The sequence below is a fragment of the Cariama cristata genome, unplaced genomic scaffold, assembly GCF_000690535.1.
Source record: "Cariama cristata isolate BGI_N322 unplaced genomic scaffold, ASM69053v1 scaffold4134, whole genome shotgun sequence".
NCBI lineage: Eukaryota > Metazoa > Chordata > Aves > Cariamiformes > Cariamidae > Cariama > Cariama cristata.
Genome location: NW_009611079.1, coordinates 70,767 through 83,286, shown reverse-complemented (window position 1 = coordinate 83,286; position 12,520 = coordinate 70,767). Strand labels below are relative to the sequence as shown.

Here is a 12,520-nt window from a genome sequence, read left to right as displayed (position 1 = left end):
TGTCGCTTAAAGCCTGTGAGATGACTGGGCAAGGAGGTCCCCTGGGTCTGAGCTCTGTACCTGACCTTCCGAAAAATGAACAAGTTGGTACAGAAATGTCGTTGTTTCTGTACTTCCAGCTTTGGTTTATAGGATGCCTAAGCCTAAAAAAATAATTTTGCTAAATTCTTTTTCAGAAGCTGAGTATTGCATGCTGTAGAAGAGCAAGGTATAGTTCCAGTCAGTGAATATACCCACCTGCTCTGCGCGTAATTGTTTTATGATAGTGCAAATTCTTGCCAGGAGCTTTGCAGAAACCCTCTCCTGTTTGGTGTGGTTCTAGAAGCCCCCACTGTTCAGTAGAGGTCCATAATTGCACCACAGTTCTTGTAATCTGCTCAAGTAAAAAAAAAGAGTCAGTTTTTAAAATATAAGGATAACCTACTATTGATTTTGTTTACTGGATCCTTCCCAAGATTGCAGGGTAGGACTGTTTTCAGATCTCGGATTTGTCATGTAACTAGCGACCTAGACACTCATCTAGTTTAAACAAGCGGGTTTTTTCAATCAGGAACAATCAATTCATGAAGATCATCCAGGTTTTTTAAAGATATGACCAGCTGTGGTGGTAGCTGAAAATGTAGCACATCTCTTAACTTGCCTATGATGGAAACTACTGCTGCTGACCTTTCCATGGAGCTACTAGAGGCACTATCATTTAAATACCAGCATTTTATTCAGGAACAATTACGTTCATGGTAATGCGGTATCATTTGTACCTATTGATACTCTGTATGCTTCAAAGTTTATAAAAAGGAAAAAAAAAAGTCAAACAGATTATAAATGTTGAGAATGACGAATGTGACTAAAATACAGAAGGTAGAGGATCCTTCCTTACCCTTTGAATTCATTAAAAACTACACATGCCTGCTGAGCGCTACAGGGAATGTTGACAAGGTAGTTACAGAAGGAGGAAAGTAAAATTATGCAACTGTCTGGCATCGTACAGCACTCCGTCCTTCTGTGACCTAGGTGACTTTTTAATCTGGTGATGGAAGTTCATTTTAAAAGGATGGAAAACTTTTCTGTTGCTACTAGGGACGTTTTAATTATGTAGCTGTCAGCCATGTAAGCTTGAAACACGATAGAAAGGATTCTGCAATACAGGGCAAGGCTTGGTGTGAGACTAAGAATACCTGGTGTTTAATCCTAATTCTACTAAAGGCATCTTGACCTTGAATTAAACGTGCTTGCTCACCTTCAGGCACTCGAAGCATTGGCAGCAGGAACACAGGTCTTCAGGGGGCTGTTCCTTGTCTTGAATGATCGCAGTGGGTGGGATCGCTAAGGTCTACAGGTTTGAGAAAAGGAAAGCAGATGGAAGGCTTAAAGTGTTTAAAGTGGCTGTTAACCTAATAACCGGTGTAAATTAAAAGATGCAAAAGCAGTGAATTCAGAATTAAAGCGATTGTTGTGGCTGCAGACGTGAAAAGGTCCTGTGTAATACGGTGACCTGCGGGTTAGAGCCCGCACGGCCTCTGACTCTGCCGTGGTATGTTCTCGGGGTAAGTCCGAAAAAAAACCCTTTTGCTTGTGTAAGCAATGGGAAAACAAGCAGACACTTTATACTCTAGAAAGCCCAGTAAGCCTCAGGAAATTCCTGCATTCTTGATTTTATTTTGTGGCAAAGTACTGTATGGTGTGTTTTTGAAAGATGAGCAAGGTTGCCCTTCTCCAGCCCAGCGCCACGGAGTCGATAAGCTGGAGCAGAATGGCTTATTGTTCCCCTGGGGGTAGCCCGATCAGCTGTCACTGTTCCCCTCAAAAAACACTGAGTTTATTTATAAAGAAAAGGTGCTGATAGCGCCTTTCTTTCTAAAGGAAAAGGTTACTACTTCTTGCTGCTGTTTAGCAGGAAAGGTGTGCATGAAGTATCCCACCTGGAGAACCAAGAGTTTGAGCTTTGTTGCAATTTTATAATTAAAATACATGTGCACTGCTGATCTTCTAGTCTTTGAGAACTACTGGTTTTTTGGAAGTGGTCCTTTGTGTTTCTACTTTTTCTCCTGGAGCTAGTGTCTCAATCAAGAACGTGACTGATGGAGAATTGTCGGAGTTTGCCAGGTGTTGTCCTTGTAAAAGATCCATCGATTGTAGCACAGAGAAGGGTTGGTGGCCACACCATGACCTGTCTGAGCTGCATCTGGTGTTTTCCATTCCTACCCCCATCCTGTTTTTAAACGTGGTGCCTATTGTTCATCCATGCTAATAAGGTAGCTGAGTTTTTCTGAAAAATAACACTGTACAGGTGGTCAAGCCCTAAATGCAGAAATAGATACATCATATACAAGGAAGGTGTTTGCTGCATTTGAATTCTGTGCCTCTTTCTTTATCTGTTTAGCAGAAAATGCTAGATCTGCTCAAGTATTTTCTTTGTGTGGTACCTTGTCATGGATCTAGTAAGTAAGCCACAGCTTATTAAAATTAGTGTCTTTGCCCAATGACTTCTGAAAAGGTCATAGTTGTGTCTATGCTGGGACCATCCCTTTTGTTGAGGAAAGGGTAGAGGAGAAGACACAAAGGGAGGAAGAGCTTTCTAATACTTCTTGCCTTGGAGGATGTTCTTTCTTGAACTGTCAGACCTGCAGATGAGTGTTGGGTTAAGGACTAGGCAGACAGATTCATTGCAGCAAGGAAAAACTACGTGACTGTGCGTTTTGGTGCCATTACCGTCTAGCTACCTCACCTCCTTTTCTTTATGAAAGTCTTAATGACAAAGCCGCAGGGAGAATGGGGTTGTCGTCTTTGCATTGCACATGGCTAACCCTGTCACTTGTGCGGAGTTTTGCAAATCTGTTGGTAGTTTTGTAACTGGGGACCGAGCTGAACGGAGAAGATGTATATAGCGTATGTTGAGCATCAGCAGCAAATTTTTAAATAAGTGCTAGCGGATCTAATGTGCGTAAGTATTCGTCCTTTCCCCGTGCCCCTCCTGGCCCCTGCTAATCCTGAAGTACTTTAGCTAGCTGGAACCGAGCAAGCAACAAAGAAATCTCCCAAACTTGCGAGAAATGCAGTTCGCCGGTTTTACCCGGTGTTGCCCATGCCTCGCCATGTCGCCTTCCCTGCGGAGCGAGGGTTGTTCCCGTGCGAGGGCTGTAGGGTGGAGGTTCCCGGGAGCCTCCCCAGGGTTTGTTTCTGCCGTGCCCTTGGAGCCGGCCCTGGCAGGAGGAGCAGACGATGCTGGTCCCTGCCCGGGTGAGCCCGTACCCTTCCGACGGGGGGGGATGTGGGCTGGGGGCTTCCCTGGGCCCGGAGAATCGGGCGTGCTGAAGTGGTTTTGAATAAAGTAGCATGTGGTCAACTCGGGCCTGTGTATCTGCTTGTAGTTGCGTTTCCTGATGAAGAGACAGAAGTTTGCTGTTTTCTAAAATTCTGTCCCGAGGAAAAAATAAACTTGACCAGCTTTGCCCACACCTCGCGGTTTTGACTACTCTGTTTCGTTCTGTGTTACGACCTTGTTGCCTGTATTTTCTCCTTGCCATGAAGGCTGCAGAAGCCCTGGGGTACTGCAGTCCCAGAGGAGTGGTACTACCAAACTAAAGTGCTAATCAAGGTCATCTTCAAGCTTGAAAACCCCACATTATTGCAGATTTTTGGGGTTTTTTTGGGGGGAAGCCTAACTAAGACCCATATTTAAATACACACGTTTTGGATTTTAGAGTCCCTAAAATAAAGATGCATACTTTCTTTATTGCAAATCCTGGACCTCTTGACACTGTTTGTTCCTGCACATGTGAGTACAATTCGAGGCAACTGATACTCGTAGTGCATGGCAAGAGTAAAGTGCTCGGAGGTCCAGATGGTATGCTTTTTCTGGGCAGAGGAGCAAGCATATTGAGGAGGCCAAGCTGGCCTCTCTTATTATGTATCTCAGGAATTAGCAATGAAGTAGTTGATTACAAAACTGCATTTGGAAAATGATACTTACCCGTCTTCAGTTGTGGTGATGAAGTTGTGGGTGCCTGCAGTTGCAATGCATAGATACAAACAAAGCTGTGCATGCGGAAGACCTGAATGTTACTTACTTTATTGCTGTTTCTGAGTTCAGCTTGGAACAACGTTGCTGCTCTTTCCAAGGGTTTTCAGAGATGTATCAGTCAAGCAATAGCAGGCATCTCTAAAGTTTGAGTGCTCAAAGACCTTTGGATGAAAGTGTATATTTTATTGTTTTCATGTTGAGTTTATTGCCTGTATAAAAGCCAAATAACCTCTACCAGCTGCATCACTGAATATTTCTGCATTTTTAGACTAAGTGACTGACATGCTGCTTCAGTGTTTTCTTGCCCTGTTTGACCGTGAGCAAGTAATTTCCCTATTCTGTCCCTCAAATTCAGAGTCAGTAAGATAAGGAGAACACCACCCTGGCTTAAAGGGCTAATGTGAGAAGTTTTCATACTTGTAAAATGTTTGAAAACTGTTTGTAAAATATTGTGTTAATATAAATAGATATCTTCAGTAATAATTATGTATAATAAGAATATTAACACCTATATCTGTGTGCTTTATGGGTCCTCTAGACATAGGTATGTTACTTGCGGATATTTTAAAGAGAGAAGTAGTCTTCCTGGAGATAACTCCCTAATGGGAAGTGCTATCGTGTTGGCTCTCCGAAGCGGTGTCTTTATCTCTTTCGATGGCTTGGTTTATAATGAGAGCTGCACAGCTGGAGACTCAGTAACTAACTGAGTAATCTGGAATTGGTGCCTTTGGGGAGTGCCCCTGTATGCGCAATGTCTTGTTTCTGCATCAAGAGTAGTCTGCAAAAGAATTTGATAGAAATTCCCTGAAGTGATTTTCTAAGCTAACGTTGGGTATTGCAGCATTCAGTCCTTTTTCCAGACTGAGATTCAGTACATTTTTAGGCAGTGACCACTTCTTCTTGATGCCAGAAATGCACTTGACACTTGTAATTGATGCACTCTTCAGCAGTGAAGCTTCGCTTGTAGGTCTGTGCACCGGATTGCAGGTTGTTGGATGGCTTTCCTGCGACCGGTGCATCCGAGATGTAATCACAATCATTTTCTGTCTGCAGATACAGTTATTCGTAATGGAGCTTTGCTGACATATTACTAATGAGGGAGCATATTTTTAACTATATTTTATTGGAGAATTTTTATGGTGTTTTCTGTAATGGGATTTTGTTTAATCTTTAGTGCTTTTATTTGTTACAGAGATCCGTGCCCAATTGGTAGAGCAGCTGAAATGCCTTGACCAGCAGTGTGAGCTTCGAGTCCAGTTACTGCAGGACTTGCAGGATTTCTTCCGCAAGAAGGCAGAGATTGAGATGGATTACTCAAGGAATTTGGAGAAGTTGGCTGAGAGATTCCTGGCTAAAACTAGGAGCACCAAAGACCAGCAATTCAAGTAGAGTATTTGCCTTTTGTTTTTGCCCCTTCTTTCCCTGTAGGTACGCTTGCATGGACAGGAATGCAAAAAGAGACCTGATATAGCGAATGTAGGTACCAGCACTGTTGTGAATGTCAGAATGAAATGTTTCCGAAGTTTGTGTTAAACACAGAACCCATTTCACGTTTCTACATAGCCTGGTTACTAGCTTCGTTTCAGTAATTCCTGGTAGGTCGTATGTCGTCAATAGGAAATGGAATGGTAAAAATTGGCATGTCTAAAAGAAGTAATTTTCTTGGGAAGATGAGCAAAGCTGTACACCAGATTTGATGGACAAAGCCAGGATTTCCTTCCATGCCAGTGGCTTTAGTCTGGTTTTTTTTTTTTTTAAGTGTAACTGTTTCTAATCTGTTATATGCTGTGTTTTGCCATTGCAGCTCTCTATTTTCAATATCCTACGCATACTCAGTGTAGGATTTAAGAGTGTTATGTCTCTGCTACTATCACTTCAAAACAGTAGAGAAATAAGGCCAACAGTACTTTCAAATAGACCTGTGCCATTTGTGGGGGGGAATCCCTAGGTACTAAGCTGATGGAACTCAATTAAAATTTAAAGATGTCCTTATTGACAATCAATTGTCTCACCTGCTTGAAACATTATTTACAGGTAGGTCTGACCGTACTGCTTTGGTTGTTCCCCACTTGGCTGTTTGAGTTGGGATGGCTAACGTGTTTCAAATGTGGTTTCATGGATTCAAAGCCTTCTGATTTACTACTGACTCCTGCCTGGAGGAAGGAACACGAGTCCTTTTCCCAGGAAGGGGGATGCAGGAGAGGACCTGTGGGTGAAGAAGGGGCTGGTGCGGGCTGCATGGCATGGAGACATCAGCCCAGGGGCTAGGTGGCCAGCACAAAGCCACAGCCATGGGACTCCTGAGCCTGACATCTTGGCGATGCACATGCTTGTTGGGTTTTGTCGTCAGGGAAGCAGCTGGGGGAAACACCGAGCAAAAGGAGCCTTGGGATCTGAATCATTTCTGCTTTGGACAGATTGGTCTGAGAGGTTCCATCTGGGTCTGCCTCCACCCAAAGTGCAATGTCACTTTTAGCATCGTTTGGGTCGGGCCATTATCTGTGTGTTTGTTTTTTTGTTGTTGCTGTGTTTGGAGGGATATGGGGATATATCAGCTTTCCATTTCCACTAGAAGCTCTTTTTGTGAAAGCCATTAAGTAGGCACCGTTTTAGTTCCCTTTCTGTACAGCTTTGATGTCATTTGCTTTAGTTCTCATTTAAAACGCACATTGCGCTACATTGTCAGGAAAGCGTGACTCCCAAGCATAGCTGTTTGACAGGTTGAAGAAGAGTTGTTCTGCGTATCTATAGAGCTGTAATTGTGTTAAGTATGGGGTTTTTTTCTTTTCCTTTATAGTGAAAGTGGTCTTACAGCTACGAGCTGAACATGTTCTGCACATGCCTTTAAGGTGTCACTAAAGCTGTTTGACAGGTTGAAGAAGAGTTGTTCTGCGTATCTATAGAGCTGTAATTGTGTTAAGTATGGGTTTTTTTTCCTTTTCCTTTATAGTGAAAGTGGTCTTACGGTTACGAGCTGAACATGTTCTGCACGTGCCTTTAAGATGTCACTAAAGAAATGATGTCTCGAACTATAATTTTCCTCTGCATTGTGATTGGTCTTTTTCAGTTTATTTTGCTGTTATTCCTGGTGAAAATTCAGATGATTTCCTTTATATTACGTGATATGAAACATCCCTTCAGAAATGCTTTTGTATTCAGCTTTCAGTGTTGGGAAAGTTGTATATAGCTTACTTCCTATTTTGAGATTTAGAGTGAATTTTTAATGTGGAAGTTTTTACCGTAGTTGAACAGAATCCTAGATGGTGTCATGCTTCATGTGAATTAAATATACTGGCTGTGATACTGCAGGTTTTAAAAATTTTTTGTTTGTTCGTTCTAATGCATTTTCCTCACTGACCCCCTGCCCCCAGTTTTTGAGCTCTTTGCACTCTAGACAGGCTTTATAAAGTTATACCTGGACAAAATTGACCTCAAATATCCTAGCTATTGAGTGTAGCCTGAATTTTATCAGCACATAAAACTTTCCCTTGAATTTCTGAATTAAATGTCCATGCTTTCCTGGTCAAGTCCAGGGCCTTGCCCGAATTACCCTGAAACCCATTACCGAGCAGCGGTTTCCCTTCCCTGTGCTGACGCTGCTCAGGCTCCTGATGCCCCTCGCATTAGCAGCTGAGGGCTCCTGGCAGAAAAGCATCTTGCTCTTGGATTATGTTACCCCTGCAAGGTTTGAGTCCCAAATGTACCAGTTGTTAATTTGGTCAAGAGTTGGAATAAGGGAAAAATAGTAGCTCTTAACTATAAGGCTGCTGGGGCTGCGGGCAGTATTTGTCGCAGCAGTGGCACATGGTTGTAAAGCTGTCTGTCCTGGGTAGCTCCGTCTGTTACTTGTTCGTTCATCTGTGTCTGCCGGCTGTAACATTCAGAAGTGTGTCAGAATACCACAGGGATCAGTAAGGAAGCAATTCCGATTATAATTAGCTATCCCCAACACTGCTCTGTCTGGATAGTGAAGGGTAACTTGGCCGCTTTCTTTTCTGTCGATGCTGAAGCTGTAGTCTCGTTTGGAAGCCCCCAGAAGACCATTTGATCAAAGCCAACCATCAGATCTCTCCTCCGAAGGAGCCTGGTATTACAAGACTGCGAGATGTGCACAGGCGGGTGGCTACTCTGTAATTGCCTGACTGTGACCCTATAAATATACAGTAATAGCATGTTCTTTCGATAACATGGTAATTATGTCGGAAGGTACCATATCATTCAGTGACTGCTTACCATGTCACTTGCCGTTTTTAGATCTCATAACACACTGTCAGGGAGGAAATCTGTCAGGGAGTAACCCTATAATTTGCATGTGCTTTCATACTCAACAGCTATTAGGTAATTGCCGAGTTGTTCCGAATGTGTTCATTTAAGGGAACGCTGTCAAGGGCAGGAGGCTTCGGTCTGACCCTTGAAATTGGATTGTGTGGCTTCCTCCACCATCCATCTCCAAGCTGGTAAAAGCACACGATTAAAGGAAAGCGCAATGTGAAGTGCGGGCTTGTGTTGGGTTTCTAACAAATGCATTGCATGGGGTTTATTTTTCTTAGATGTGGCTTCATCAGAGGGTGAGCTGATCAGGTGGCTACGTTTTCCTTATGGGGTTTGAAATGTAGGTGGTTGGGTCTTGACAGTGAACTGTGTATAACTGGTGATGGACTTAAAGGGTGCTTGCACATTGCACAGTTTGAAGCTAGCTTCACTGGAGCATCTTAAAATGATTTACAGAGGTAGGTGTATGTTACTCTCATTTCATATCTTCAAAGAAGGGGAACAGATTGGTTTAGCCAAGGTGAGATATGAGCTGATGACAGTTGGATATATCCCAGGTTTTACTTGCTTTTAACTACTCTGCTATGGCTATTAGACCTCACTTTGCCTATTCTCTTTTAAAATTATTTTTTTCAATTAGAACAGACTGTTAAAGAGAATAGTCATATAAAATGTATATATTTGGTGAGGCTTCTTCAGTATCTGTTGGTAAATATCCTTGCACAAGATGTAAGGACCGGAGGCAAAAAAAATTGCATTTCATAGCCCAGGTCTTATAGCTCCAGTTGTTATAAGAGCTTGTTGGTGATGAGTTTGGTATAGTCATCGCTCCTTAAAGATCTGCCTAACTAAACCTGTCTTGTGTAGCAGTTAAATCAGAGTATGCATCTCGGGAGGTATCCGTCTTGCCTGGTGGGTCTGGGGGGTCCCTGCGGGCAGCAGCGCTGGGTGCGGGTCTGACTTGCATCCTCAGAGGAAGGCTCTCTCCCACTGCAGCGAAACCATTTGACTTCTAACTCCAGACTTCGCTGCTCCTATTTCATGTGATTTTTGTCCTAAAGGCATTTGCCTATTCAAATAATCAGTTAACAATAGAAAACCAGTAGCAAACCTTGATTTATTCCTCTCAAGGGAGAAAATGAAAAAAAAAAAAAGGGGGGGGGCGAGGGGAAAAAAAAAAGAAAGACACTGCTATTTTAAAGCCATATTTTAAATCAAGATAATCTTTGGAAGTAGGATACTGAGTAGCAATTGTCAGCTGGAGAGCTGAATGTCCAGGATATCCCAGCATGAAATTCAGATGGCTTTCTGGCAGCCTTTGCCTTGAAGTAGAAGATGCAGAATAAGTCTGGCAACCTTCAGGCTGAGCACTTGTAAACAACAGATGTTCATAACTGGAATCTTTTGGAAGAGAAGGGCAGGGAGCAGTATGTATGTCCGGGCTTGTAATTCTCAAAATTTACAGTTAACACTGAGCTGTGTCAGGAAGACTTTAAGGGGAAATCAGATGTTGATTTGAATGAGCAGCTTGCAAAGATTTTCAACTTTAGTTTTCTTAAATGATTTCTTTAAAGGAAAGATGAAACAGGCTGTGAGGGAGGTATTGACAAAAGCATTTGGGTCTTGTGGACTTCAGTTATCTTGTTGTTGTTGTTGTTGTTGTTATTATTGTAATTGATAAATATTGTCATAGGCTATGTTGACCTGTGAATCTTTTTGATGGAGCTGAGTCCTGAACATTTTTTTTATGAGTCTTTCCAATAACAACATTTGGAAGATTTTTCTGAACATGAAGCATTCATTTATTCAGCGACCTCATTGAACCCAGAGAGCTAGGGATACATGACCAGCGAAAATTGATGTAAAACCCCAGGGAGGATCTTTGTGGTGTTTTTCATCGTATCAGCGATCCCAGTATGGCACTGCATTGGTTGCTATGATTGTAGCTACTCTTAGGGAACACGCTGCAGAGGACAAAGTTCAGGCAGGTTTGAGAAAGTTTATGCAGAAACAGTTACATCTCTGCTCTAACACTTGGTCTAGCTCTGATAGTTTGTAAGGTGGACTTAACAATTTCACAGATCTGAGAATAACTTCTTTCATCTCTCCCTTCACCTCCTATCTAATTCCAGCAGGTCGTTAGGTGAGCTGGGCATGGGGTCCATGCTGCGGAGCGTGCACCCTGTGGAGCTCAGACCTGAGCCCGCCGGTCACTGCTGAGATGGGACAGGTCGTGCGGGCAGGCTGCTCCGCAGAGCGGGAGATACATCGGTTTCTCGGTTCCCAGGATCTTGATGGCTGTTCTGGGATGTGCCAGGTCTGAAAATGTCTGTTGCAGGCCCCTGGGAAACAGATCCCAAAATCCCGAATATTTGGAGGGGCAGAGATGTAGAACAGGAAACTTCAGTTTTTGCATGTACCACCAGGAGACTTGCTTTAAAAGCCTCGGTTCGAAGGAAGGATGATCGAAGAAGTTTTCTGTTCACACGGATGATGTGGCCTGCTTATGTTGATTTAAATGTTTCTCACTTTCCATTTAGTAATATTTTCATACTCATCTGACTCATTCCTTTGTCTTGCACTCCTTATGGAAACCCAATATTCCTATTCCTGCTTTGTGGGTGTGGGTTGTTTGGTTTTGTTTTTAATCTAGTGTGTCGGGGGGAGGAGGTTGTTTTTTAAGATAATTTTTCTGCTGTTGCTGTGAACGGGGTTACCTTGCAATGCCCAACTAAGTGTTGCTGGCCTTTGTCGCTCTTTCCTGTTTACCTTAAAGCACGTAAATCTTGGATTGTCTGTGAGTTCCTTGTATGAATGAGTAATTTAATTAAGACCTTTCAGATACTTGGGACTCAATCTTCCCTTCTGATCTTTTGAGACGGGCTGAAACCTTTGAAGTGGAAGTTGCACAGGACCTGATCGAGATAACACCCGAGAAACCGCAGAGCTTCATACTTTGTGGTTCCTTAAAAATCTGTGCACAGCTTCCTCTTCCTGCTCCCAAACACCCCCGATTGCTGTGATCTGGTGTAATTTAGGCTAACCTAAATAAACTCTCCAGATTCACTATCATCACACGATCTTCAAATGAGTATAAATAGTGCTTGAAATAAACCTGGATCTTGGCATCTTTCTCCTCTTCCTCTTCCTCCTCCTCTCCTTGTGGGGGAATTCTGAGTCAAATGGTGGTTGTGAATGTGAAATTGCCAACACTTTGGGACAGTTCATATCCAGGTACTAAAGTTTTGGGTTGATCTCATCAATTTTACTTCTTAAGGACAGATACTCACTCCAGTCATTCTGCAGGATCTGTGGAAATCGAGCTCGCTCTCGATTATACCCAGTGGTCCCTATTACATATTTTTCTTCCCTTTTTCATCCCTCCTCTATGGTGACGCGAAACTGGAAGCAGAGTGTATTTGCCAGCTCTTTTAAGAATTGAAATGGTTAATGAAAATCGCAATTTGCTTCTCTGCCATCTGCTTGTGGTTATGATAGAAAAGGGTCTGTTGTAAACAGTTGTATAACTTCTGCTCTGTGTTGTGAAAACTGTTGCCATGTTCCACCCCAGAAAGTGCTGCGTTTTAAGAGGTGCTTTAGCAGTTAATGCGTGTGTAGTTTTAAAGGCTACTTGGAAGGTTTGAAGCGAGTAGCTGCCTCTTTCCTTTACTGTTTCATTTCTGTCTTAAGACATGCCTTTATCTGCTTTTTGCCAGTGCTAGGAAAATTGTCACTAGCAAATAATGAAGGAGAGGGTTGGGTTTTGGTTTTTTTTGTCTCGCTTCCTGTAAAAACCTTGCCGTGAAGACATTGAACCTGTACGAAAGCATTTTAACAAGGTACTGAAGGGGTTAGTGAAACCAACAGACACCAAGAAATTAAAGGAATTTATATGAAAAATCTCGAGGCGCGCAGAGCTGTGGTTGCATGAGGTTGAGCTCGGGGTGCGGCGCTCACTGTGCAGACCCCAAGGTGACAATCCCGGTCGCGGATTGAAAGCATGTGGGGTTGTGATTATTTTTTCCTGCAGGATGGCCTTTCATGTCTAACCACACGGAGTGTGTCAACAACCCATCTGGCGCCATTAGACACCAGCAATTTTACTCACCATGCTTTCCATGGGCTCTTGGTATTCGTGCTATGTGCTGCCTTAGAATAGCTTCGGGTGTTGTGGTAGGGCAGCCCGGACAGCTGGGAATTGTCCAGTGAACTATTGCATCTCTTCTG

At 43.0% G+C, this 12,520-nt stretch overlaps 1 protein-coding gene across 3 annotated transcripts in view; it reads left to right on the top strand.

Moving 5' to 3' along the window:
• The window catches only part of SRGAP2 (SLIT-ROBO Rho GTPase activating protein 2), a 106,293-nt gene that overhangs the window by 30,099 nt on the left and 63,674 nt on the right, over positions 1-12,520 (top strand). For all 3 annotated transcript variants that reach the window (XM_009698094.1, XM_009698095.1, XM_009698093.1), the window contains exon 2: positions 5,214-5,406. In XM_009698094.1, the coding sequence (XP_009696396.1) occupies positions 5,214-5,406 (193 nt within the window). The remainder of the gene's footprint in view (positions 1-5,213; positions 5,407-12,520) is intronic.